The sequence below is a fragment of the Cimex lectularius genome, unplaced genomic scaffold, assembly GCF_000648675.2.
Source record: "Cimex lectularius strain Harlan isolate CLEC.00 unplaced genomic scaffold, Clec_2.1 scaffold78, whole genome shotgun sequence".
Taxonomy (NCBI): domain Eukaryota; kingdom Metazoa; phylum Arthropoda; class Insecta; order Hemiptera; family Cimicidae; genus Cimex; species Cimex lectularius.
Window position 1 is genome coordinate 1,603,827 of NW_019392658.1, and position 27,892 is coordinate 1,631,718.

At 36.1% G+C, this 27,892-nt stretch overlaps 1 protein-coding gene across 3 annotated transcripts; it reads right to left on the reverse strand.

Moving 5' to 3' along the window:
- Positions 1–228: 228 nt before the first annotated feature.
- Positions 229–27,685, reverse strand: LOC106663313 (AT-rich interactive domain-containing protein 4B). 3 transcript variants are annotated; one of them, XM_024224806.1, is made up of 24 exons: positions 27,361–27,685; positions 24,779–24,848; positions 21,638–21,745; positions 21,489–21,554; positions 21,130–21,223; positions 20,893–21,061; positions 20,360–20,581; positions 18,276–18,355; positions 17,728–17,846; positions 17,514–17,651; positions 17,116–17,240; positions 8,579–8,720; positions 7,949–8,509; positions 7,734–7,870; positions 7,568–7,676; positions 7,110–7,259; positions 6,832–7,018; positions 5,265–6,739; positions 4,726–5,073; positions 3,839–4,014; positions 3,672–3,778; positions 3,479–3,613; positions 3,206–3,310; positions 229–730 (listed from the first exon to the last, which is right to left on the reverse strand). In XM_024224806.1, the coding sequence occupies exons 2-24, from the start codon at positions 24,809–24,811 to the stop codon at positions 516–518; spliced, it is 5,001 nt and encodes a 1,666-aa protein (XP_024080574.1). In that variant the 5' UTR covers positions 24,812–24,848; positions 27,361–27,685; the 3' UTR covers positions 229–515. The 3 variants fall into 3 exon arrangements, with proteins under 3 accessions (XP_024080574.1, XP_024080572.1, XP_014243537.1); XM_024224804.1 differs by having other exon boundaries at positions 6,832–7,045; positions 27,361–27,684; XM_014388051.2 differs by having other exon boundaries at positions 3,206–3,307; positions 6,832–7,045; positions 27,361–27,664.
- Between the last annotated feature and the right edge of the window lie 207 nt (positions 27,686–27,892).

Below are 27,892 nucleotides of genomic sequence, written 5' to 3' on the forward strand. Positions count from 1 at the left end.
ATCCACTTTCCCGCTCCCAAAGCCAATGTTGAACCTACGTCTGTTTGCTAAAAAGAAAGGAATTGAATTACATTCACATTATTTTTTAATGACTTATTGTGAATCTTTGTGACTCTGCACAATAAATTAATGAAAAAGTACAATCCATTGAACAAATCCAATGAAAAATGTAAAAAAAAAATCCATAAAGAACAACTTTTGGGTGATAGGTAGATATTGTGGTTGAAATAATGTTACAAACATACACGTCTATATATTTTTTCTTGATATCAATTTATTAAAGATTGATTTTATTTAATATAAAAAAGTAAACTGAAATATTAATGGAATTTAGGCATTGAAGAAAAAATATCATTCAATAAATTATAATTTTTCTTAAAAACAAAACAAAAATATAATAATACAATTATACAAAAATAGTAGTTTCAGCAAAAATTAAATATACAGCTCAAGTGTATATAAAATATATTCAGAGGATTTTTTTTTTTTTTCAAAAATCGGTTATCTGTGAAAATTTAATGAACTTTGGTTGCATTATTCATTGATGGAGGATTGGTCGATGCTGCAGCTGCTGCGGCCGCAGCAGCACTCTCTCTTTCTCTCCTCCTTAACTTCTTCCGTCGCCTGTCAATCATTGCTAATTCGGATTTAACATCTGTATATGCTTTTCGTATATCGCCGAGAGTTTGAAGCAATATCGCAATTTTTTGAGCATAACCAATGTCCGAACCTGAAATTACATTTATTTATAAACAACCATGTAAGTTTATGGGCCTATTTCATTCTTATGACTAGAGTACTAGTTTCTTGTGGTAAAGGAAAAATGTTTGCCTATTTATATTTAAATTTTGAACAAGGATAATCCCAAACTAGTGCTGAAAAAGAATGAAATTACCACTGAACTCTTTATTCAAGAGTGAAGTGTACAAAGAGTGCAATTTATTTTATTTGCAAATAAATTTTAATTTATTTTAAGTGCAAATTATTTTCAAAATACTGAGTTACATTACAGTAGAATCTTGTTATTCACGATTCGCCCCAGTTAGAGGAGAGTGGGAATGAATCAAATCGACCACACAAGGGAATGAAGAAGAGGATAAAATAGAAGAAAAACAGGAATGGACAACAGAAACATTTTGAGGAGAAATCTTTCGATTAGGTCAAAAGATGAAAAACAAAATCATAGAATATGGTTCAATAGTGGAACGAAGCATCCACATAACACAATTGCTAACTCAAGCAATGGACCCTCTCCAACAAAATTTTCAACAGTTGACCAGACAAAACAGCCTCCTATAACAATGTTCTTTTTTTGGTGGACCAAAGCTCAGAAAAAACAAGCTACCCAACGTAAGGCAGCATACAGAGACTGGCAAACCAGTGTATCACAGGGGCAATGAAAACAACCCCGTCAATTGCTAAACCTGCATAGCAAATATTTATATAACAAGTAAGGAAAAGTTCATTTAGACTCCAGAAACAAACAAACTAAACACTTCGGGTGCACAGCAATAATTAATAAAATCAGACACCCAATCTTAGAAATGGAGACTGACTATATGATCCCAAAACACTCTTTACAACATACTAAAAAGTCTCAACAGATAACAAAGGAGAAGAAGAATTCAGGACATCAAATGCAATGATATGGTATACAGATGGCTCCAAAATACATGAAGGAACTGAATCAGGCGATTTTTGACAAGTCCAAAACATAAGCCATCATACTCATTAGGAAAGTACACCTTGGTCTTTCAAGCTGAAATATGTGCTGTCAATGCTTGCGCCTTGTTAAATCTTAAAAGAGGTTACACTGGCAAAAAAAATCCTCATAAGATCAGATAGCCAAACAGCTACTATTAAAGCGATAGCAAGTAAAAAAAATCACATAAAAATTAGTGAATGGATCCCAGGGCATAAGGGAATTTTGGGTAATGAAAAAACAGACACTCGCCAAAACACAGAAACCTCCTATTGGAGAATATATCCAAAAAGGTCAAAAGGAGAAATGGAGAAACTCCAGAGGTGCTAGACACAGTAAGCTTAAACTAAAAGAAACCAAGACTGGCAAACTTACTGCCACTGTTAGAGAGGAACTCATAAGTGTGACCGGACTATTTATTCGGTCACTATCATTTAACAAAACATCTATATAACATGGGCATATTCGATGATGACCCAATTTCTAGATTATGCAATGGAGGAGGAAAAACCAGCCACCAATATCTTCAAATATGAAGCAACCGCACAATGGATACGAGGAAAAGCTAGGGAAAGGATCTGTAGCAACGACCATCAATGACTTAGTACTTATTAGGAGAAGGATTGAATCTTCAGACTGAACTAAGAAACTAAAAAAGTACAATAAGCCAGAAGGCTTTTTTGGGAACAAAGCCCCCACTTCCTAGTATCCACCACCATCACACCCTCTGCCCTGAATGTCCTAATACCCTAACAAGGGCAATTTTTTGTTTTTCCCGATATCTGACAAGGTCTTGTAATCCCAAACAGCGCTGGACTTTACTATTAACGAGGTAGTTGCCTTTAATGCCTTCTGGCTTTTAATCATGATCGACTTTGTGCTGACATTTTAAACGGTTTAACAAGATTCCAAATTGCCTAACATTACACTTGTGACAGTGTCCTAATATTCAGAACATCACACAAGTCGGTTAAAGCATTATTCACAAAACTAAAAAATTACCATAGATACTCAGTTAACGTTGTTTCGGTATTACAATTATTTCAATTAATTATACTTTCATCTCAACCAAGACCTTAGATAAAAAGTATAATTAATTGAAATAATTAATATGGTCAATTATGGACTGCTAAACATGTATGGATTACAATTATTACTACTTTTAGGGCACAATTTTTGATTAACATCGAGTTGTTTCGTTACAGTGTCGAGTCGGTCCTATTTTCTCTTCATTTTTATAATTACTTTAGTGTCAAAAATTCCATTATAATGGTTGCTTTTGTCCTTTTTCTTTAGATATTCCCAGATAATTCTCTTGTAATGTTCTTTCACTTAATGTCACTGTTTCTACGTCCCTAACACGACATTAATAGATGACTTACTGTAGTTGTTAAATAAAATTTAACAACTATTTACTCAAGACGATATCTCTCATGTATATACATATTTTCACAATGTTGGAGATAAAAGTTAATTGAACAATGAAATGCATTAACTTCTTACCTAATGACAATGAAAAATTATATTTTCCTGGCCGAGGTGATCTATTTTCTCGGCGTGAATTACTACCAGCTTGATCGGGTACCTCATCGCTATCACTTCCAACTACAACAAAAGTAAACATCAGTTAAAATATTTTCTACTGCCTTAATTCATGAATTGTCGACACAAGTAAACCATCATAAATATATATATATAGGTTAAAGTGAAAATATTAGCTGGAATTTATGTGATACGCTCAATCTATTGCAGCATATAAATTAATATACTATTTACCAACTCCGTGATGACGAGTAGTGCGTGGATTCTTTCTCTTTCCTGTTTCTTCAGAGCGTTTTCTGGGTCTTCTTCCTTTCTTGCTAACAGACCTGTTAGCTTCAGCCTTTTTCGACCTAGTATCAGGAGCTGTTTCTAGAATAAGACAAGTTTCAAATCAAAAATGACAATGAACATTTAATTGAATATTTACTAGGAGGTGAAGGCATTTCTAGAGGTTCTGGCTTTACTGTGGTCAATGGCGCATGGAGGGTTTTGATGCTTTCATTTTCTAAATGTGGAGGCGATATTTCATGACCGCTAAAAAAATCAAAAGTTAATTAATTTCATGATTACATTACCATACATGACATAATTTACCGAGGAGAAGCTAATGACGACAAAGAACTTTCTGGTGTGTTTGGTGGTGTGTGATCTATTACTGGTTCTTTAGCTAATACTGCAGGTTCATTTATGATCGGACTCTCCTTATTTTGTTCTTCAATTTCAACAGTTTCAACGGTAACATCCACAGAAGAACCAGCTTCTTCTTCACCCTAGGTATAAAATCGATCAGATTAAGATTTGGCAACAACTCTAACAAATACTTTGACAAAGCATTAAAATTTAATCATGATGCCATTGTTCCAAAACCCGGAGAAACAAACAACCTTATGATATCTTGGGTACCAGGACAGAAAGAAAAGTTGGGTAATGAAAAGGCAGACACACTGGCAAGACCCTGAACCTATTCTTGGGATAACAAAAACTAACACAGAATGGATTGAATTGGAAAGGAATTGTAGCAACAAAGTCAATGACTTAGTACTTCTTAGGAGAAAGATTGAGTTGACAGACTGAACTAGGAAAGTTCAATGGACTAAAAGGCTGCAGTGCTTGGGGGAAACAAAAACCCCACTTACTAGAATCAACCATCACCACCATCATCATTATGCTATTAAAAATCCCTTGTTTTATTTTTATCTTAAGCACTTAACTGGATTGTCTAAAAACTATTCTAACGTGGATATAGTTTCAGACTGGATAACCCAAAGTTTTTTTGTGACCGTTTTCACATTACCAATTTCGTATTACCGGGGAATCTGCATGCGTTCGGTTAGGTTAGGTCCGGTCGGGTTAGGTACAATTAGGTTACATATCCATAATTCAAGGTTTTCAAGTAGAGAAAATATGCGATCAGGAAGTTAAGTTTTTCAAAAGCCTTTTTAGTCATCAAATTTTTGTTTAGGAAAGTAGATCAAACTCACATGTCCAATTATTTCTGTTTGTGGAGTTGGACTTCTTGGAATGGTTTCTTCGCAAATTAATGAGTCGAGGTTATTTTCTTCGGATTCGTCTTCATCATCTATTTCTTTGGAAGAAATCTGTATCAAAGTGTCGGGGACAGTCTCAGTTACAACACTTTCAGAAGGAACTTGAGTTGTAATTCTCTCTTGTATCACAACTTCTTGTGAGTCTTCTATAGTTTCTTCTTCAGCAACAACCAACATATCCTGTTCCTCTTCGACTTCAACTTCTAATTCCTCTCCTTCCTCCTCAACGATGATTTCTTCATCGCCATATGTCGTAACTTCTCTAATTTCCATTAAGTCATCCTAAATATAAAATATTTAATTAATTGGAAAGTATTAATTCAATTTGATGAATAATTATGAACTTGTGTAAACAACTTGTATAAAACATTAAGTGTGAAAAACTTTATGTTTTAGTAACTCATGTTTTGTTATGATTCTAGGAGCTTGTTGATAAGAAGGACTTTATTTATTATTTATTGACAATAAATTACCTGATATATGACTTCTTTTTTGTCCTCTTGTATTTCTCCTTGTTCCTCAATGTGTGTGATGTATGTCTTGACAGACTCAACATCTGTGCTCATGCCGATCGATTCCAAATGCGATGGAGAAGGTGGTTCACATTTCGGCCCTTGCAATTGCGGAAGTGTTTCAGTATCAAATGAACTTTCCACTGTTTGGGTTATGACTTTTGGTGTCAAATTTTTCCCCAAGAATTCTCCATCGTTTGTATCATCTGATGATTCCTGTATGGCTCTCTGTATGGCGACATTGATCGCTTCATCTTCCATATCTTCATCTTCATCATCTTTGGGAAAGTTTTCTTTAGTTTCCAACTCAATTTTTTTCTCAGGAGCAGCAACAACTGGAGGATTTTCCTGAGCATAACTGTCGCTTTCCTTATCATTGCTCATATTACTAAAGTTGTCACTGTCGCGTTCAGATATTACCAATCTGTCTTGACTGTCATCTTCAAAATCATCGTCCGAATTATCTTCTGGGACTCCGAATATTTGCAGATGTATATGACTTCGGTGTTCAGTGGCTGCTCTTAATGGAGACGCGCAGATTTTATCAAATGCTTCTTCACAAGTTTGAATGGTCGAGAGATTCTCGATACTTGAATCGTCTTTCCTCGGTGATTGGCTAGGGCTGGGCACCGGAGATTTGGCTTTTGCAGGAGAAGTGGAAAGTGACTTAGAAATTGATTTATCATCAAATAATCTACCTGTAATGTTCCTTCGGTTAAGTTTGTTCTTATCTTCTAAGCTTTTTCTAACTTCAAATTCAAAGGGTTCTGGCTCTTTAAATTCATAAACATCTTCTGCTTCAATCTCTTCTTTGACGAAAAATTCTTTATTCGATTCGCTGTTGGATGAACTCGGCCTACCGACAAGTGTTGTGGGATCTATGCCTTTTAGTTCTGATCGTATTTGTGTAAGATCGAAGTCTCTACCTTTAGGCAAATTTGGCACTTCCTCATAAGTAGTTTTCTCTTTTTGAATTCTCTGGCAAACTATGGGATACAAGTTTATTGATTTGTTTTCTGAATCTTCTACTTCATCCTTGGGCTCAGTTTTGGGCACGATCTCTTCGAATCCTTTTGACGGTGATTCATCAGTCAAGCTTTCGCATGAACTTTCTTTAGATTTGCTTAAATTTGTAGGTTCTAAGTCTTCATTTCCTTCTTCAGCAGATTTGCTATCAGTTTTACTCGATTCTTTCTCTTTATCAAAAGCTTTTTCCAATGAGTTTTTCCTAAGCCTTCGTGTTTTTACATGACTCATTTCTTCATCTTTTGGCTCTTGTTTGATCTTGATTTCCTTTGGGTTTATTTCATCGTCGACTTTTCTTTTCTTTCTTTTTTTCTCACTTGACGGTTCCTCAAATTTCTCAGTGGGTTTGGTCGTCTCAATTTCAGCATAATCACTTTCATATTCATGATCAGTTTCTGAGGCTGATAACTCTGCAAATAATAATAATTATTATGTATATAAAAAAAATCTAAGTGTGACTATTTTAAATGGATCATTTTGTTAACAGAAATTAATGCTTTACCTCTTTTGTTTGTTGATCTCGTGAATGCCCTTGTGTTAGTATATTTTCTGCTTGAAACAGACGTCACTGAAGATGGTGTGGTACAACGGCCGACAGAGCCTTGCCTGTTATTCTCTTTAGACGGCGTAACACTGAACGGCTGCTCTTTTGATGTTGAACTGGAGCTGCTATCTGTTTTTTGATTTTTCTTTTTGGTTGTTTTTGTCATGGAGGCCTGGAATAGTTTAAATTTTAAACGTGTATTGGAATAATTAGTACTTTTTAAAGAGATAGATCACCTGTAAAAATTTTTTAGGCGTACGTCCTCCAGTCCAGGAATAATTATGAGCAATCCGACTCATTTTAATCCACTCATCGTATCGAGAATTCCAGCCGTTGTAGTGAACAAGGTAAAGTTTCTCTCCATCCTCCTCTCTCACATTTAGAACCTGAAAAAAAAAAAAAAAATACATCGGTAAAGGGTTTAAATAATCTGAAACTGTTAAATAGAATGGAATGTACTTTTTGATGGATTGTATCTTGTTTTTGTTTTTTTAATGAAATTTCTTTTAAGATATTAGTTCTATTTTCTGTTATATATGTGCTAAACCAAAATGATTTTAGTTTATTAAAAAAAAAAAAAAAAATGATGTGAACCATGCTGAACCAAGCTGCAGAAAAGACAAGAACGAGGCAAAGCACTTTTTTCTTTTTTTATAAGAGCAAGCATATTAAATGAAAAATATTTTTTACTAACCTTAGCTTCATATGTAACTTTAGATTCATGAGAAAGGGTCGGCTCATAACATACTTGAAGCTTGTCTCCAATAGAAACCGCTTTCACCGAAGATGCAACCTCAAAATGACTAAAAATAAAACATTACAAAATTGAATAGAAATTATATTTATAACCATTAACTTACTCATCTACAGGATCTCCACGTTCTTTTCTTTTTCGTCCTTTTTTCTTGTCATCAATTGGAACGGCAATATCTTCTTTTTTAGCACCTTTTCCACTTGGGTTGGCATTAGGTTCCTCTTTGATCTTTGCTTTTGTATTCTAAACACAAATTGTACAAAAATATAGTCCAAACATGGAAATGAACATTAACGTGGAATGTTTGATGTATGTACACACCTTTTCGTTTTCAGCGGAGTTTAAATTGGATCCATATTTGATACCCTTAGTTTTGAATTGATCTACAAAAGCTTTTACTCGGTCTTTCATTGTCCTTTTTTGCCTAGTATTGGCCAAACCGGGTGTGGGAACTTTGGATTGTACCTGGGGCCTTGTCGATTTATTAGTGGAATCCTTTTTATTCCCTCCGGTCAGCCTGAGAAGAATTTTCTTCTTTCTATCTTTACTGGCATCTTTCATACTTTCAGGTTTACTCACGCCGATTTCAGGTTCACTGGGTTTGGCTTTAGTCTGCCTGGGCTTAACTTCTTTCTTGACTTCTTTTGGTTCAATTTTTATTTCTGGGTCTTTCTTTTCTTCTTTAATTTTTTGAATGGGAAAAGGCACCTCTACTGGTGCAACTGTTTTCTTTTGCAACAATTTCTCTTTTAATGTTGGGTATGTCTTAGGTGGTTCAGGAGGTGGTGGTTCAACAACAGGAACAGCATCCGGATCGGGTTTAATGTTAAAAATAAGAGGGAGTTGTGGCACAGCACTACTCGTACTTGGTTTATTTTTGTCCTAAAAAAAGTGTATATTAGTTTTATTGATTACTTTTATATTCAACTGTTAAAATTTTGAAATAATCACCTCTGTTTTGATAGGGGCGGAAGCTCTATCTCTATCTCTAATTAAACTCCTACCACTTCTACTTCGGTTGCGGCTCAAGCGTGGATGGTTTATCATTGTGCACCCCAGTTTTCTATAAAATTCTTCAAAGCTGTATAAGAATCTGAAAGGAAAATAAAAAATAAATATTACCAATACAACAATATATATAAATTTATTATTTTTTTATGAAAAGTATGGTTGAGTAGAAAAATTAGTATCACGAGCGGGACTCGAATCCACGACCTCCAGATCAGTACTCTGGCGCTTCTACTATTTGAGCTATCATGAATTCTGTCTCGAGATACCAACCATCTCAACCTACAACTTGGATACAACAGCTCTTAAAGGGCACAGTATATTACACTTTTTTGCATTTCCCTCTGTTTACGCCGGAGAGAATTTATTCATTTTTTTTTGTTTGTTTATTTGTTCAAATATCCATGGAGACGAAAAACAAAAAAAAGGTCTCGGGGTCCAGCTGATCAGTTAGTATTGGAGAGTGGACGAATGTGTTTGTTTAATTCTTTTCTTTGATCTCGATTTGTAATCGAAGTTACAATTTACGAGTACCCCGCCGGATTACGAAGTTATTTGTTTTCTCTTCGCCTGCTTATCGCTGTGGAATCACATCGCCTGCAATTCTTCGTCGCACATCATTTTGCTGTTCACAGGTCAGATCTTTCCTTTCGGTGCTCACGTCTTCTAATAAGACTTTAATTTGAAGTGTTTGTTCTCATAATTGTTAAGTACTGTGAAAAACATTTAAAACCAAGTTTTTTGTATAGTTTGATTACTTTTCTGTAATAAGACTGTCACTATTCTCTTTAATCTATTGACCCTGGCCAGGTCACTTTGTTGTTCAACTTATGTAAATTAAATTAACTTTATCGTCCAATGTATGTATATCATATAAATTTAATTTAGTTTAATTTAATCTATATTTCTTCATATCGCGTCCTGATTCTGTCAGGGAGTCAACGTGAAGGAACAGGTTCTGGCGAACTAGCAAAGGTAAGGAGCGTTGCTACCAATTAAGGAGAGCCCCTTCTTCCAACACATTTTGGTCCTCCAGGCCGGATATCTGATCTTCCTTGTCTCCTCACGCTTCTCAAGATATTTCTGCTTTTCTCCCGTTGGCTTTTACGCAAGCTAGCCTCAACATACGTTCTGATTTTCATTGATTTTGATGCTGTTTTACAACCAAGATGCGGATATCGAAAGCATGACGGATGAAATCTCCGAACTTGCCGAGGATATTCACAGAACATTGGTCAGCGGAAAGAGCTCGCAGGACTGCCATCTCGTCCTTGTATTCTGGCTTGTACTGTACCTAGAAGAACATCACTGCCTTCTCTTGTTGATGCGGACAAAACAGCCTGTTTAGACTCGATGTTGAAGACACTTCCAGGTCCTTGATCTGTTGTCGATGCTTTTGTAGGAGAGCGTTCTTGAATAGTTATTGTAGTATAGTTATTGTTGTTATTGGGAGCTGATCTCTTTGCTGACATTCTCTTGGGAGATGTCAGAAAGTTATCCGACGGACTCCCAAACGGACTTAAGACAGTGTTCGGCTGGGTCATGCTTGGAAGGGTCAACCTTCCATATTCTCTGAAACAGGCTTCATTACTTGTAACCCGATCCGAAAGTGATGATATGCAGACGATGATGTCCCGCATCTGGAGCGTAGAAGAAATTATGGATGTCCCTAGAGATGACCCGTCTGACGATCGCTGTGAGGAGCATTTTGTCAAAACGCATTTGCAACAGGAGAACGGCAGATACGTCGTCAGGCTACCTTTCCGATCCACGCCTGCTAGCCTGGTTGATTCCAAACAAAGTGCATGCAACCGATTTCATAAATTGGAAACGCCTTTTACAGGATGCAGATCTAAAGACCGAATACAATCGGGTGTTCCATGATTACATAAAACAAGGCTTTGTGTCTGCTGCATGCCGTGACGGACTTTACTTTCTTCCTCATCATGGCGTGTTAAAGGATGGTTCGACGACGAAACTACGCATCGTTTTCGACGCATCCTACGCGACATCCAACGGCTCACTAAACGACCAACTAATGACAGGGCCAAAATTGCAAAAAGAAATAAAGGACGTTCTGATGACATTTTGTATCCACAAATTTGCTATGACGTCAGACATCACCCAAATGTATTTACAAATCCTTATCGCAGACGAAGATCGGAGATTCCAGCACCTCTTTTATAGGTTCGATCCTGCTGAAGCCATTCAGGAATACGAATTTCATCGATTATCGTTACCCAATTCTGTGTTAAGCCGTCCTGTTCACCCTTCCTCGCTCTTCGCGTGTTAAAGCAACTAATAAAGGATGGTTGTTTTCCTTTGACAACAAAGGCATTACTGAAGCATACGTATGTCGATGACATATTAACAGGATCGGATGCGATTGAAGAAGCCCGAATGCTTCAGCAGGAACTGATCCTTTTGCTGCGAAGAGGAGGCTTCACCTTAAAGCAATGGTACAGCAACGCTCCTGATCTGCTGGGTGATGCAACGGCTCATTCATCTATGCCGTCTGTTCCATTATCCAACTTAGAAGGTACGACTGTTAAGGTTTTGGGAATGTAGTGGGAACCGAAGAACGATTGCCTGTCTTACCGAATCCAAACGAGAGAACCCGAACTGACGAAAAGAGGAATCATGTCGACCATCGCGAGGATGTACGATCCCCTTGGACTCACGGCACCAATAATATTCAAAGCAAAAAGGATATTACAGCACCTGTGGGAACAAGAGGTTGGTTGGGATGAGTAGGTTCCGGTGCAGGTTGGTATAGTGGACACAATTTTGTAAGGATCTGCCAACCTTGAGTTCCATAAATCTGCCACGATGCATAGTTCCAACGAATCGTACACATACCACCATTATCGGATTTGCTGACGCCTCGTCTTTGGGATATGCGGCAGTCTTGTACCTTCGTGTTGATGCCACCTTTAAGGACGCCACTACGAATCTGCTGTTTGCAAAAACCCGCCTGGCTCCGCTGAAGCCGCTTACCATCCCGCGACTGGAACTCTGCGCCGCATAGCTGCTGGTGAATGCCGTGAAATCCCTGACTGACTTCTTTGAAGACATAAAAGTAGACGAAATCATTCTACTCACTGATTCATCCACTGTTCTGGCATGGCTTCAGTATCCTCTGCATCGCTTAAAGACATTCATTGTCAATAGAGTCGCGAAGATATTGGAGAACTCATCGCTCGATTGGTGGTTTCACGTACGATCGGAGGACAACGCGGTAGATTTGGCGTTGCAGGAACAGATCCGGGTAATTTTACAAGTCAGATGTCGTGGTGGACAGGTCCAGATTGGATGAAGCAACCGAAAGAAGAGTGGCCTCTGAATACTTGGCTGGAAAGTGGACCTGACTTACCGGAAGTCAAGCCTCAAACCATTCTGTTGACCGCCAACGAGGTAGGCACGATTGAGACCTTACTGGAGCGATTTTCGTCGTACTTACGGATGCTTAGAGTCGCTGCCTACATGCGTCGTTTCATTGCGAATTTGCGAGCTGAAACAGAGCAACGGACCTCTGGCTTCTTGACTAAGAGAAATCAACGAAACCCTTCACGTATTGACGAGATCCATGCAGCAGTATCACTTTCGGAAAAATTCGACACAGTTAAAATCTCTAAATCCCTTTGTAGATTCTCTGGGTATTCTCAAGGTGGGCGGATGCTTAGCTAATGCCCCTGTGAGCGAAGAAATGAAGCATCCAATACTACTGCCCAACAAATCCCACCTCTCCACGCTGTTGATCGACCATCTCCATAGGGTCTACGCTCACGCTGGGCCTCAACTATTACTAGCGTTACTGCGGCAAAGATTCTGGGTTCCCAACGCGCAACGGCTTGTACGAATTCGTGTTCACCGCTGCCACTGTCTAAGAATTGGACCCAGTGCGCCTCTCATGGGGGATTTGCCCATCTCACGTTTTGAACAAGGTAGAGCATTTCTGAATACGGGAGTAGATTTCGCCGGTCCATTCCAGATACGGGAATCTCTACGACGCAAGGCTGCTCTGGGCAAAGCCTATATTTGCTTGTTTGTCTGTTTCGGAACTAAGGCCGTGCATATTGAGGTGGTCTTGCAGTTATCGACTCCGGCATTTCTTGCATGCTTGGACCGATTTGTTGCTAGAAGAGGGCTCCCAAGCAAGATGATGTCCGACAACGCAAAAAATTTTGTCGGAGCTAAACATGAGCTGTCCGAACTTTATATCTGGTGGGCCTCCGAGAATACGAGACAAGAAATCGACGTCCAGATGGTGAAGTGGAGCATCGAATGATACCGCCATCAGCCCCTCACTTTGGAGGATTATGGGAGGCGGCGGTAAAGTCACTGAAATATCACCTCACGCGGGTTTTGGACCATCAGCCATTAACTTTTGAAGAGTTGTGCACCGTGGCTATCAAGAATGAAGCAATTCTAAATTCACGCCCTCTCTACGAGATGTCATCCGATCCCGACGATTATTCTATGTTAACACCTGGACATTTTTTAGTCGGCGACGCCCTAGTATATCATTGCCTCAATATGATTGTACGGATCGCGCGCCACATATGCTCACTCGATGGCAATTCCTGCAAAAATGCGTGGCAGATATCTGGAAAAAATGGCGACTGGAGTATCTGATCACCCTACAGCAACGTACGAAATAGCAATGGCAGACCGACAACATGGCTCTTGAAACGCTTGTTGTTATGCGTGACGCACAAGTACATCCCTTATCATGGCCTGTCGGACGCATCATTGATCAGTACCCGGGTAAGGATGGGGTGGTATGAGTTGTGCGCATAAAAACACCCTCAGGAGAATATACACGTCCAGTTACCCGTCTATCTCCTCTGCTCCCTGAATCTTTCCAATCCTGTTCTTCCACTCTGCAATGTCTCTTTACTCTTAGTGAAATTTCTATTGAAATTTGGTGGGCGGTATGTTTACACCAGAGAGAATTTTATTCTTTTTTTTAAATTTTGTTTATTTGTTCAAATATCCATGGAGAAGAAAAACAAAAAAAAGGTCTCGGGTCCAGCTGGCCAGTTAGTATTGGAGAGTGGATGAACACGTTTGTTTAATTCTTTTCTTTGATCTCAATTTGTAATTGAAGTTTTTTTTATTTATTTATTTTTTATATTTTATTTTTTATATATTTTTTTTTATTGGCATCAAAAAATTATACAGCCATGCTACAAAGAATATGTACAATTTAAACACTTCACACTATATTCTCACTGACACATCATTCAAAAATTTTATTATCACGTTATAGACACTGGGATTCTTGAAGAGATCTCTGCTTTCTATAGTCGGGTGCTCTACTCCTTCCCTCTCCAGATCCTGGTAGAATCCACTTCTGGCTGACGAATACCGGCTGCAGCGAAATACCACGTGCGTAAGGTCTTCCTCCACTCCGCATGCGTCACAATTGGGGTGTTGTTTTATGCCGATCTTGTGAAGATACGCTGCGCAGATGCCATGGTTTGTTCTCAACCAATGTATGGTTGTTATGTCTTTTTTTGCCATGTCTAGTTTGTTAAACCACAGTATTGTTTTCACAAGTGGAAATAATGTTTTAGCCATTCCCTTATCCGAGGTAGAGCATTCAGTTTGCCATTCTATTTGGATTCTTGTTTCCAATATTTGAAAAAGGTCTGTATAAGGAATCCTTATGTTTCTAGGGGTGGGTAACTGTGTGGCATTTTTTGCAAGTTTGGCAGCTTTTTCGTTGCCGTAGATGCCTGTAGTCCTTTTATCCACACAAAGGAGACATTTTTTTTTAAAGTGGAAAAGTTGTTGAGTCTTTTTTATGTCAGCTACAATATAATTCTTAATGTTAGCAAATGTGTTTTGCAGGCTCTGGATTGCACTGAGGCTGTCTGTGCAAATTATAATATGGTTCATTGTAGGAAGGTTAAGTGTAAAGAAAGTTAGAGCTGCCTTAATTGCTAATAATTCCGCTGAATAAATTGATATTTCTGCCGGCAAAGGAATTGATTCCCCTTTATTGATGCTGTGGCAGAAAAAGGAGCATCCAACCTTACCGGACATGAGGGATCCGTCGGTGTAAACAGTTAAGTGGTCCTTAGGGAAAAGTTCCTGAAGATCAGCAAGCACTTGTTGATTAACTGCTACGGGATTTTGTCCGGAGTAGTCTTTTAGTACATAGCAATTAAGGGGGTTTCTAGTTATTTTTAGCTCTGTAGAGAAAATTGGAGGGGTATCTCTTTCTTCGATTTTTTCCTGATATTTTGCCAGAGTGATAAAAATCGTGATAATTGGTGGAGGTTTTTTCTTTTGCCAATATTTTTTTTGTTAGATTCATTATGGACAGATCACAGATGCGCTGAGCAAGAGATTTTTTTTTTCGCCATTTGGCGCAACACAAACCGTCCTGCCAGTTTTTCTCTTCTGTATGACAATGGCTGGTCGTTACATTCAGCTTTGATGGCATCATTGGGGGTGCTCCTAAGAGACCCCAAACAAGTTTTGAGAGATTTGTGCTGTATGGTGTCCAATTTCTTTAATTTTGATCTAGAAGCTTGTCCGTAATAAATTGATCCAAAGTCAATTATAGATCTAATTGTTGCTTTGTAGTAGAGTAGGCTGACTGTAGGGTTGGCATATCCTGAAATACATTTCAGTGGATTATAAAATTTCTCTGCTTTGGTCTCAATTGCCGCAATATGGCCATTCCATGATAACTTATGATCCAACATTAATCCAAGAAATTTGACTTCATTAACCACTGGAAATGATTTTTCAGCCAGGGTCAAAGTATCGGGAAGAGTAGATTTCCTGGATCTTGTAAAGTAACATATTTTTGATTTTTCTTCAGAAATATTTAGTCCGTTGGTGTACGTCCAGTTCAGTAATTTTATCACCACCGAATCCATGGCCTCTATTGCCGCTCCTGCAGATTTGTGAGTGGAGTAGACGCATATGTCATCTGCCAGTTGAATAATTTTAACATTTCTTGATATTACATTTTCTACATCAGCGACATATAGCAAATACAGCAGTGGGCTTAGTATTCCTCCTTAGGGCAATCCAATACTAGGTTTCCTTGGTCCAAGAGTGATGTCGTTTATTTGGACATATATGTTTCTCTCTGAGACAATAATTGAAGTTACAATTTACGAGTACCCCGCCGGATTACGAAGTTATTTGTTTTCTCTTCGCCTGCTTATCGCTGTGGAATCACATCGCCTGCAATTCTTCGCCGCACATCATTTTGCTGTTCACAGGTCAGATCTTTCCTTTTGGTGCTCACGTCTTCTAATAAGACTTTAATTTGAAGTGTTTGTTCTCATAATTGTTAAGTACTGTGAAAAACATTTAAAACCAAGTTTTTTGTATAGTTTGATTAATTTTCTGTAATAAGTCTGTCACTATTCTCTTTAATCTATTGACCCTGGCCAGGTCACTTTGTTGTTCAACTTATGTAAATTAAATTAACTTTATCGTCCAATGTATGTATATCATATAAATTTAATTTAGTTTAATTTAATTTATATTTCTTCATATCGCGTCCTGATTCTGTCAGGGGAGTCAACGTGAAGGAACAGGTACCGGCGAACTAGCAAAGGTAAGGAGCGTTGCTGCCAATTAAGGAGAGCCCCTTCTTCCAACACATTTTGGTTCTCCGGGCCGGATATCTGATCTTCCTTGTCTCCTCATGCTTCTCAAGATATTTCTACTTTTCTCCCGTTGGCTTTTACGCAAGCTAGCCTCAACATACGTTCTGATTTTCATTGATTTTGACGCTGTTTTACAACCAAGATGCGGATATCGAAAGCATGACGGATGAAATCTCCGAACTTGCCGAGGATATTCACAGAACATTGGACATCGGAAAGAGCTCGCAGGAAAACACCGATGAATTACCGATCTTCGAAGCCCGTGTTTCCCAACTGAATAGCGCATTTGAGAAGTTTGTTTCATTAATCGCTGAAATACGGAAACAGATGAGAAAGGATAAAATGCCTTATGACGAAATTGAAGGCTAAGGTGCAAACTGAGTACTAAGAAACCCTAGCCTTGTCAATAAAGAGAGATAGTTGTTAATTAAGGAGAGCCCCTTCTTCCAACACACCCTCTTTTTTGCCAATATTCAAACATTGTATAATTATATTAGATTCTCAGCGATATATATGTATTAGCTATGAGGTTAGTGAAGTATGTGTCCTTCATTAATTATATCAATATGTATGTTTTAGTTAGTCCTGTTAGCTAAAGAAATTATTTTAATTGATTTATAATTTTTTATGCAAAGTATGGTCAAGTTCAAAAATTAGTGTCATGTTTAGAAACATTAACATAAATGTGTTTTTGTGCTGGATCCAAATTATTTTGCTTGACCATTTTCACCTCATAAATTTAATGAGGTGGAGTGTGCATCATGGTACGGGTTATAGTTAGGGGGTTAGGTTAGATAGGGTTAGGGTTAGGTTAAATTAAATCAAAATTTAAAACCTTACTTTTTGTATGATTGTTTCACTAAACTGACTGTAACAGGGTTGTGACCGAATCCCATTTTATGCGATATGGTCTTCCAATTATTTGTATTGGTGACTCTATTATAACCACCTAGATTTTGAACAACCTGAAAAAAAAAAAAAAATCAAATGATTTTTCTCTAATGTTATTTAATTTGTTGTATTTGTATGTCTAACAATAAAGTGGCCAGATTACGTTAGTTTCCCAATTTTCTGGTCACTTTTGAGCTATTTGATCAACTAAACACCAATATAAGAAATAAAAAGTACACAATCGCTTTTGGCATGATAGCATCAAATAATAAACAAGAAGATGCTAAAATATGAAATTATTTTTTTAAGCTACTTTCTCGTCAATCGAGAGTAAAGCCAATATTTACCTTGAACAGGCGATATAAATCAACATCCTTGGCTCCGATTGTAGGCCCTTTATTAATAGGTGTTCCACTGTCATCCATAAATTTGTACAGTTGAGCCACAAAGTGGTCTTTTTCTTCTCGTGGTTCATCATCTGAACTCTGAAAGGTACAATTTCACATAAAACTAGTTTTCCTGATTAGTCAATAGTGTTTAAAAAAGAAAAATTATTTTCACCTCACAATCACCATGATCACTGTCAGATGCAGTATCATTAAGGCCATAAAGTAACAGCTCCCTATCCCAATGAGGGGGCAGTTCCGCTCTATCCAAAAACAATAGTGCCTTATCAACAGCTGCAACAATAGATTCAAATTAATTAATAATTTACTCTTTAAACCAGACACAAGGTAAAGTATAATAACATGGTTATTATGATAGAGTGTGTATATCAATCCAACAGTTGAAAAAGATAATATTCACAAACCGATTTTGGAGAGATCCAGATTTTGAGCAGTAAATGTTATCTTGTTAAGCAAGTTACCTACGAGCATGCTTTATGTTTCTCATGTTAGCCAGAGTACTATCTATGTATGAACAATATTTTTGGGAATTGTCGAAACTGAACCCAAGACAGCACACTACGACATGTACTCATAAGATAACGTGTTTAGTTTGATGATGAGCATTTACTGTACAAAATCCGGAACACTGCAAAATCAGTATATAAGTATCACCATCCTTTTCAAATATTGAACATGAATTATGGAAACAAGAAACAATACCTGCTTTAAGAGTTTGATTTTCAACTTTTGATCCAATTTCTCTAGTGAATTCGGTAGCTTCATTTTTTGGAACTGTATAACTGGAAACGATAACATATTAGTCAATAAACTTTATTATTATTTTCTCAATATCCAAGTGAACAGTTAAATCAAAGTTATAAATTTATTTAGATCTAATGAGCCTACATGCCTACACGTTTTCAAGTTATTGCTTTATTTAAACTTATTTATTAATATTTTTATTTGTATTATTGCTCATAAATACGTTGAATGGTAATATATATTTTCTTAATTGTAGTGATATTATTTCAAATTTTAATAAAGTAAATAATCATTTTATTAAAAAGGGTAATCAAGCCATCAAGCCCACATTGAAGATGGACTCAATAAGTGACCTAATGCCGGTTCAGCAAATGTATTGTTTTTTTTGTGGTTAATTTAGAGCAGCTATCAATTCAACACTTAGTATATTGATGTTTCAATTATTTATTTGAGTATTTTTAGTTATTTAAGAAGTTAGTTTTAGTTATAACCAACTACCAGTGCAATTATGTCGTTCTTTTAATTTTGAGGCTATAAAATGTACATATATAGGCTGTTTCACAAATTTTGTTTACATTCCCTTTTTCCTTTCACCCTCTTCCAAATTTTTGCTTTTTCCCAGCTCACTTCCAAACAATTTTCTTCTGAAATCCCCCTGCACTCGTTCTGTGGTTTATGACCCTGCATTTACCTCCATTACCTCTCCCCGACTTTAATCTATTTAATTTTGTTTTATCTCAACTGCATCTTGCTTTATGCATTCTCCTTGTCTCACTTTTCTTCTTTTTCTTGCCTTTTTCGGCAAGATGATGAACAAAGTAATGCGAATGGCGTATTAAGAGCCTTCAGTTCACATACTTTGTATCACGCAGGGCTTGGAGAGCCTTCCAGGTAGGCAAAGTTCAGCTAAATTTCAGTCGTTTCCTTTCGCCAAAGTTTAGGGCGAATTTCAGCTGGCCACAGTTCCCTGTCCCGGTCATTGGGAACGAGCAAGGAAAAAAGCCGCTCCAAAGGAAACCCCTTTTTTTTAATTGCTTGCGTGCCCAACCAACACATCAACAGTGGCAAATAAAAAAAATTACTACATAACTTTGCAGCTAGTATCATTTTTTTTCTAAAATGGAACATGTTAATTTACTTGAAAACACTTTTCTTAATTATTATTAAGTTTTGCAAAATGCTGCTATGCGTTTAATTATGTTTATATGTAACATATTATTATGTTTAATTATGTTACTTAAGAACAAAAAATCCAGTTTCAACATTTATTGCGTCTTTACAAATTATAATAATAGATGCCGGCACTTTAATCTAATTTAACAATATTTTTTATAACTAAATTTGATTTACATATGAATTTATTATCTTATAAATGGTCAAAAATTTAAGTCCAAAAAATATTTAAGTTAAATTCTTGCCGGAGAATTTAATTATCAGGCCTAATTCACGATGGCGTATTTTGTCTAAGGCAGATGATATGACGTAATTAACTGGTTACTGAAATTGAACACCGGGTAGACACTTTGCACAGTTGAGGGGGGGATTACGCTTGCACACTGGTAACATATTCTTTATACTAGAAAAGTTCTCTTGAGACTGTGGCTCAAAAGAACCCTATACCCATGGTATAAAAATAATTATTACTGTTGGCCACAACATTAAACAATATTATCGTTGTTACTTTTAATAATTTCAAAATATATAATTGTCTAAAGTAACAGTGCAGATTTATTGTCATGTATTGATTAAGGGAATTTGATTTTTCTTTTTTAGTAATTTATCATTCATAATTCATATGAAACCATTAATGTAGATATATATTATATATATAATTTCAATAAAATTGCTTTAATTGAGAATATAGTTTTACAATGTGTAAAAATCTCTTTTTCTCACTTTTAACCTCTTTGTTATAATATACCATGGTGGTTACTTTACCCCATACAGAGGTAAATTCAAAATATAAGAAAATGCACGACATTTACTCTATTAATAAAAAAAAATGTCTATATCCACTATTATCCATACAAAACTATACTAACTATCTGCCATCTTTGAAGGATCGAACGAGATATTCTTCTTTAACATGGATTTCAACTGTGTCTTGAGCTGTTGGCGCGACTACCAGGCCGGGGAACCAATTGTCCTTTTGTTTTCTTTTTTCAGAACCTTCGACGCACACGACCCGTCCGATATCCTCTTCTTTTTGAATGGTAAGCTCTGGGCCATGAGTTAGAGACTCTTCATCATCACTGCTCCCTTCACTGAAAGTGAATGAAAAACAATTATAACACATATTTCCTTACTATTTTTTGAATAAAGTTTGTAGTTACCAACTTGGTATCTGTCTATATTTGTATAGCCAGAGAAATGAGTATTATGTATATGTACTATATTTATTTTTTATTATTAATTTTTTTTAAGCCTCGGGACTTAACCTTTACAAGAAGTGCATAACTGAGCTAGTAACTCTAGGATAAGTTAACTAATTTTAATTGAGATATTATTACATATTTTAAACCTGCACAAATTTTTCCAATTACCTGGTAATAATAATTACTTAAAAATTACTCACAAGCCAGTCCTATTTCTTCTACCACGTCTACCACCGATTACAGGAGTTCCAAAATGTTCTGGATGCGTTAGGGGAAGCTGATCCAATGTTTCGCTTTCGGCGAAATGTCTTCCACTTTTCATGCACAGCGCACTTCGTCTCAAAGTTGTAATATCCCCGTCGTCGAATACTTTGTAGAAAATAAAGTGTTGACAATAATAGTTGTAAAATTTATTAAGGCTTAAACAAAAAACATACCAACAGTGTACTGGCTACAGTCTTGAATTTTTGTTATCGTAGCTTCTACGAATTCTTTATTCTCAGAATGTCTTACTTCGACTGTTGCGCCATTCTAAAAGAAGAATAAACATTTAAATGATAATATACTATTTTAAATTTCATAGAATATTTTCAAATCTGTTCAGTATTTGAACTTTACAAAATAAAATAAAAAACATGTTAATAATTGAAATATCTTCTTTGTAAACCAATTTTGAAAGAAATTGTTTCCAAAGCAATTTATGCTTAACACTTTATTAAGTATGTCTACTATCGTGGTAGACCAAGCACTACACTACCTTAAAATAAAACAATTTTTGTGTACAAATTTATCATACCCTTAACACTCCTTTAATTTGATCATCAGCAACTGTGGCACTGCCCAGTCCTTGTTTGAACAACACCTACAACAATTATGATAAAAGTCATGTCTATCAAAGTCTCAATTAAAGTAATATCAAAAGATCAGAAAATAATCTATACTTACTTTGCACTTCACACTTCTCACAACTTTACGAATCTTTGCTTCACAAAATGCACCTTTATATTTGGCACTTACTTCAGTCCCGACAGCCAGGTAAGGAGGTTCATCTCCCTAAAAATATTTTTATTTTAAATTATAAATAAAATATGATTTCAAATCAATAAAAAATAAGTGTGAAAAGTAAATTTTTATTTATAACTTGTGCCAATGTATAGCATATTTTCTCCTAAGTTTCCATTTTACCAGTTTAGGTTTTGTAATATATGTGGTATTTAGTGACCGTTAATGATTATTTCGAGATCATGAGATGTGGTCTGGCTAATTATACAAAATGAAATTTCTATCGTATAAATTCATTTTCACATCTTAGGTGTATTTGTATAATTTAAACAATGTTTATAAATCCCAGGTCCTGAAGATGATCTCAATAAAGACCGAAACGTTGGCACCATAAAGAACATGTTTTTCTAAACCAACATCACACCAGACTGCATGTCACGATCTCTAAATAATCATTTTTTTAATGTACAAAATTTGTAAGGTATCTGGTGTTCTAAATTGATGAATTAATATTCATCTGTTTCAGAAGATTGTATGAATGTAAGAAGACAGATACAGTGAACTAATTCTAAAATATTGACTGTTATTAATTCTTAATATACTAACTGAAGCTTTATCTAGAAATCCACGTTTTGAGAATGAGGATTGTTTAAAAGTAATGAATATGATCGATTTAAAAGAAACTATGATTAATCAAAATTCTAATAAAAATGAAATTGAAAATCGAACGACATTTTAAAAGATGGTGATATAATTTTTAAAATACTAAATAACCGAAAAGAATTTATCTTTCTACTAAGTTTGGTTTATACTTTTTTTAAAATTTGTTTATTAAACTGGTGTTATTAGACCAACCATTAAATTTACAATGATATGCATAAATAAATGTTTAAATTCTTATAAACCCATTGATACAATAAGATTTACACTTCACTATTCACAAAATTTTTAACTACACTATGGCTTTGCTCTTTTTAACCATCCGATGGTGTTTCAATTAGGTCTTTTCCTCATTCTCGTGCTGGCTTAGACATGTTTGGCAGCAATCTGTAAATCCATGACTAATTCCTTTTTCCTTTCGTACCAAGGTGCAGTGACCATGTTACGTAAGATTTTATTTTGGAGTGTTTTTATAATTTTGATATTGCTGCTGTACAATCCCATAGTTGATACCATACGACAACATAGGCTTTAGGACTTGTATGTATAATATTTTATTTTGTACAGTAAGGTTGGAGCCATGTCCTATCAGCTGGTATAGTTGTCTATACCTTAAACCTATTTCTGTCTCTTTTTCTTCACTCTCTCTTTCCATCTCATTCTACAAAATTCTAGCCCACTTGTATCCATTTTGCAACCGACAACTGTCACATTCAAAATCCAACTTCTAACTTGATCGCTGACTAGTGACTAACACTAAAATAAATTGTAACTCAACTACTGACTACTCAGTACTCATGTAAAACCACTGTTTGTCCAGTGACTGCCATTTGTGTAACACTGGCTATTTCAAACTTCCACAAAGAGTTCTACAGGGCTTTCTTCACCGTGGCAGCTATTACCCTCTGGCTTTACTATTTTGCATTTCTCGAGCTTTACTTTGGAGAGGATTCTCAAGTGTCCAAGGAAGACACAATTTGCTTAGATTTTTACATATCCTCACATTCTAACCGTTCAATACAGTTAATAAAATAATCTTTTCACAATTAATTATTAATAATCACACAACTAATTAGCTATACAAAAAATAGTCTTCTCGTGACTTTTTAAATAACCAAACAATTATTGAATCCTGTGTTTTTACTGATAGTTCTCAACATAAAACAAAGAATTACAATAAAAATTATTACCATTAATTATATCTCATTTTTTCTGATTAACAAATCTTGTAAAACAAGTTATTCTTCCTGAAAAGTTTTTCTTATTAAAAAATACTGTTCTCACAACATATCCATATTACTCTTTCACGTGTAACACAGAAATGATTTAAAGTGACATGGGGAGGCTGCAGACATAATGGAGATAGTTATATAGCATTTTTCAGTCAACTGAAACTTTTTTCAACCATATGAAACTTTTTTTCAACCAAATGAAACCTTTTTTCAATCAAATGCAACTTTTTTCAACCAAATGATACTTTTTTCAACCAAATGAAACTTTTTTCAACCAAATGAAACCTTTTTTCAATCAAATGAAACTTTGTTTCAACCAAATGAAACTTTTTTTCAATCAAATGAAACTTTTTTCGATCAAATAAAACCATTTTTCAAGCAAATGAAACCTTTTTTCAATCAAATGAAACCTTTTTTCAATCAAATGAAACCATTTTTCAAGCAAATGAAACTTTTTTTCTATCAAATGAAATTTTTTTTCAATCAGATGAAACCTTTTTTCAATCAAATGGAATTATTGTTATTATTATGTCACTTATTTATTCCTCTACATAATTATTATCATTAGGTTTTAGGTTTCATTTGGTTGAAAAATGGTTTCATTTGATTGAAAAAAGGTTTCATTTGATTGAAAAAAGTTTCATTTGGTTGAAAAAAGTTTCATTTGATTGAAAAAAAGTATGCTATAGCCAAATGTTTTATTCTGCTCATTCTTGTGCTAAAATGAGTAATAATTATTAGTAAATGTAAATGCACAAACTGGTAAAACAGGCACATCAAACCTTTTTTACCTTGATGAGTTATAATTAAATAAACCTTACAATCAAGAATATTTTACTTTTTGATTTAATTAATTGATTTTTTAATGGGGGTTTGCAACAGTAGAGGTCATATCAATCCCCTGGGAAGACAGTGTTTTTGGAAAAAAATTTGTAAGTATGTTGGATTTGAATGCAGGGCCGCTGAATTCGACCACAGACTTTTACCTAACAGTGATGAGTACCGCGTCAACATCTTAACCATTGCGGCCACCAACAACCAACTCCCTTTTTATTTATTTATTGTTTTTTCAGTTTTTACTTTGACAAATTCAAATATTTCATTTCCAAATTTTAAACGAACTAGATTAATAGTTGAGAAAACTCTGGTTGTCATTTGTTTGAGGGTTAATATTGATTTTAAACGAACTTACAAGCATGTCCCGCTTTCCAGTCCACCCACTCATGTTTAATGTTCTCTAATTAACTCTTTTTGACTAAATCCTGAAAAAAAATTAATTGATTAATAGTGTCATAAAACATAATTGTTAAATTAGCTGTTATTTGTTAATGAAGCTTGACGACCATTTAAACATTTGCAAAGTCCATCTTAAGTTAAAGTATATAATAGAGAAATAATTGTTAATAAAAGGCAAGAGTTGTAAAGAATTTTTTTTTTTTTTTTTAGATTAGGCTGTAAATTTGATGCCTCGCCAACTCTGTGGGAAACAAAGGAACCTTTCCAAAAACCTGGAGGGTGCAGAAATGCAACAATCGAAAATCCCCCCCCCAAACAAAAAAAAAACTGCAGTTAAGTTTTCATACATTGTGGACAGAGTTCATCTAGTTAGGGTCACCGTAAATTTGTAAGCGTGTCAACTGGACGGGCTTTTGAATCCCTTTAACAGAAAGCTATTGACAAACAGAACGGGGGCAGCGTAATGTAAGCTCCCAAGAATAACGAGTTCTTACATGGATGGCCAGGGGTCATGACCAACCTTCGCAAGAAGCCTTACCTTCCTCCTTCCACACAAAAGTAATCAAACGCATTCACTAATATGTCATCACCTCGCTTAGAGATAAGGATACAGAGCTTCCACATTGCTTACAGTTTTTGATCTGATCAATGTGTCAGAATAAACTGGACAAATAACTGGTGTGAGCCACGTTTTTTGTCCAGTACTGCATCTTATCATTCAGTAGTATCAGTTTTCCTTGATGTTAGAGCTATGGTGAGGCATGGATGACACAAAAGTAAACATTTTGCCTTTTTCTAACAGATTCACTTTGGATGAAAAACAATCACAAATAATCTGAATCACAGCATATCTTGATGAAAAAGCAAATTGTTATTGCCAAGATTTCAACCTATTTTCAATTCATCCACCATGGCAAAATTATCTTAAATAAGTATATAAATTGACATAATTAAATTTTTAATAGATGATTTCATATTTGTGAGTAAAAAAGTGGTCGATACATCTAATACTAAAAAAAAAATAGGAGAAAAAGAAATGAAGCAAACTGAAGAAGAGCATGGACCAAGGAGTGGTCGAAAGAAGCATAATCTGGTGATGCAATCTTGCTTGAAAAAATGCACAGCATATAAGTACAGTATATACAAGGTGGTACATTTTTCAAAGCAAAAACAATGGACCACCATTGAGTATCAAGTCTTAGAAGTGATGACTTCATACTGGTTAAGTTGTAATGTATATTAAATTGTCTGTGATATGGACATAGATATTGAGGTCCTGGGTATTCAAGGAAGAGGATCTCTTCACGGAAGAGCCGAGAGGTATAGCTTTTCCAACCACCAAGACCTGCTTCTTCAACAGAGCATTTCTCCTTAGTGTGACAATCTTTTTTTTAAAATGAAATTTAATGGTGAGGGTCATAAATTATCTAGACTGTATTTATTGTATGTGGCAAGAAGGCCAGTTGAGCCTGATGAGGCTAGATGGCTAAAAGAGGCGGTCAAAAGGCTTTCTGCACCTCGACCTGAGTAGATCTACTGTGCTCCCCTATTTTTATAACTCACTGGCAAGTTTCAGGTTGTTAATCAACCTCCCAGCCTTGCCAGCGGCTCGTAATTGTTCTTTTTTATGGTTTTTCCTGTCCTAGTTGCAAGAACCTGTACCTACATAGAGCTTCACAGAAACATAAAATATGTTCTTGTCTCCTCTTCTTCCTGTTACAGTGTTTCTTCTGTCTGTACTCCTAACCGGTGCATGAGTTTTCTTAAGTGGCAGTGCACTGTCAGGAATCCAACAGAATCCTGATTCGGTTGCGGTTGCCTTCCAGTAATTCCTTTGTAAGTTTTGCGGATTGCCCTTCTATGAATCTCTTTCCCTCATGCCTGTGGTATTGTTCCACCAAGTTTTGCACTCATTAAGGATCCATTTTAAGATGTATCTTCTTTTGTGGCAGGATGCTAAGCCACAGCAGGGTTCAGGGCCTAGAGAGTCCATCTTGGACCAATCTTTGGCCAACATGTCAACCTTTTCATTGCCTCTATGCCCCAAGTGCCCAGGAACCCTGGCACAGTTTTCAATTGTTATGATTTCAGAAAACTGTAGCATATCTACCTACGTTTACTGTCAGTTCAGTCTTTGGATTCATCCTAAAGAATCCAGCCCCCGTGCCCTTGTCAGTACTGGAGCCGTCAAATGCACTGGGCAACTGTCAACCCTTTTTGACACACTTTACAGACATTACTGAAGGATTTGCATGCCAGTACCATGATCGACATACTTCACTTGCCCAGGTTTTCTTCGTAAACCATTTTCGATCGTCGTACTCCACCAGTCCAACTGATCGCCCACTTGGGAACATGCCAGACGCCCCCCTCTCACAAATGAGTTAATTTATAGTTGATCTATAAGATTTGCAGCAACTAAGACGTCAAATACCATTTCCATTGGCCCATCGTCGAATGCCTTTTTCAAATAATTTACCAGATCAAAAGATTCCCTAAATGCCTTGTATAAAATAGTCTAAATATATCAATTCTCACAAAAACCCGTCTGTCGAGTCTTTCCAGATCGACGCTGAGAAGAGTAAACAGCAGGTGCCATCGTCGAGGAGTACCAGCAACTGTCAGCAGGAAACGGACCGTCGCGGCAGGAACCGAATACACCGTCAGCGACCTGGAGACGACGATGTGCCGCAACACAAATTCACTTTAGAATTTAAACAAAAACAGACGCTACACAGTTGAACAGTTCTCAACCTAAATAGATAGCCGAGCCATGATTTGTGACAATCCACCGATAAATAACTCGAAAGGGGCCGCTTTCGATAAGTTCACATCGAGACGATCCCGCTTTCACAACTCGTATCACTTTTCCGCTTAATTAGTCGCCTTTTAAACAATATCAACATCTATGGTCAAATTAAAAAAAGCGATTATCAATTAATCTTATAATAGTTTGAAGAAAAAAATAAAAATAAAATATGTTGGACAGAAACAGTGAGATCGATTCAGTTACGTCGTGGTCCCGTTGAGGAGGCTACGCATTTTTATCGTCGATCCGCCAATTTTCGTT

What these genes read in the sequence shown, in the direction of transcription:
- LOC106663313 (XM_024224804.1), bottom strand. Translation starts at nt 24,811, where the DNA reads ATGAGTGGGTGGACTGGAAAGCGGGACATGCTT. An exon ending in AAGTTACATATGAAGCTAAG is followed by an intron (nt 7,260 to 7,567) that starts GTTAGTAAAAAA and finishes TTTTTTTTTCAG; the next exon opens with GTTCTAAATGTGAGAGAGGA. An exon ending in TAATTTTTCATTGTCATTAG is followed by an intron (nt 731 to 3,205) that starts GTAAGAAGTTAA and finishes ATGTAATTTCAG; the next exon opens with GTTCGGACATTGGTTATGCT.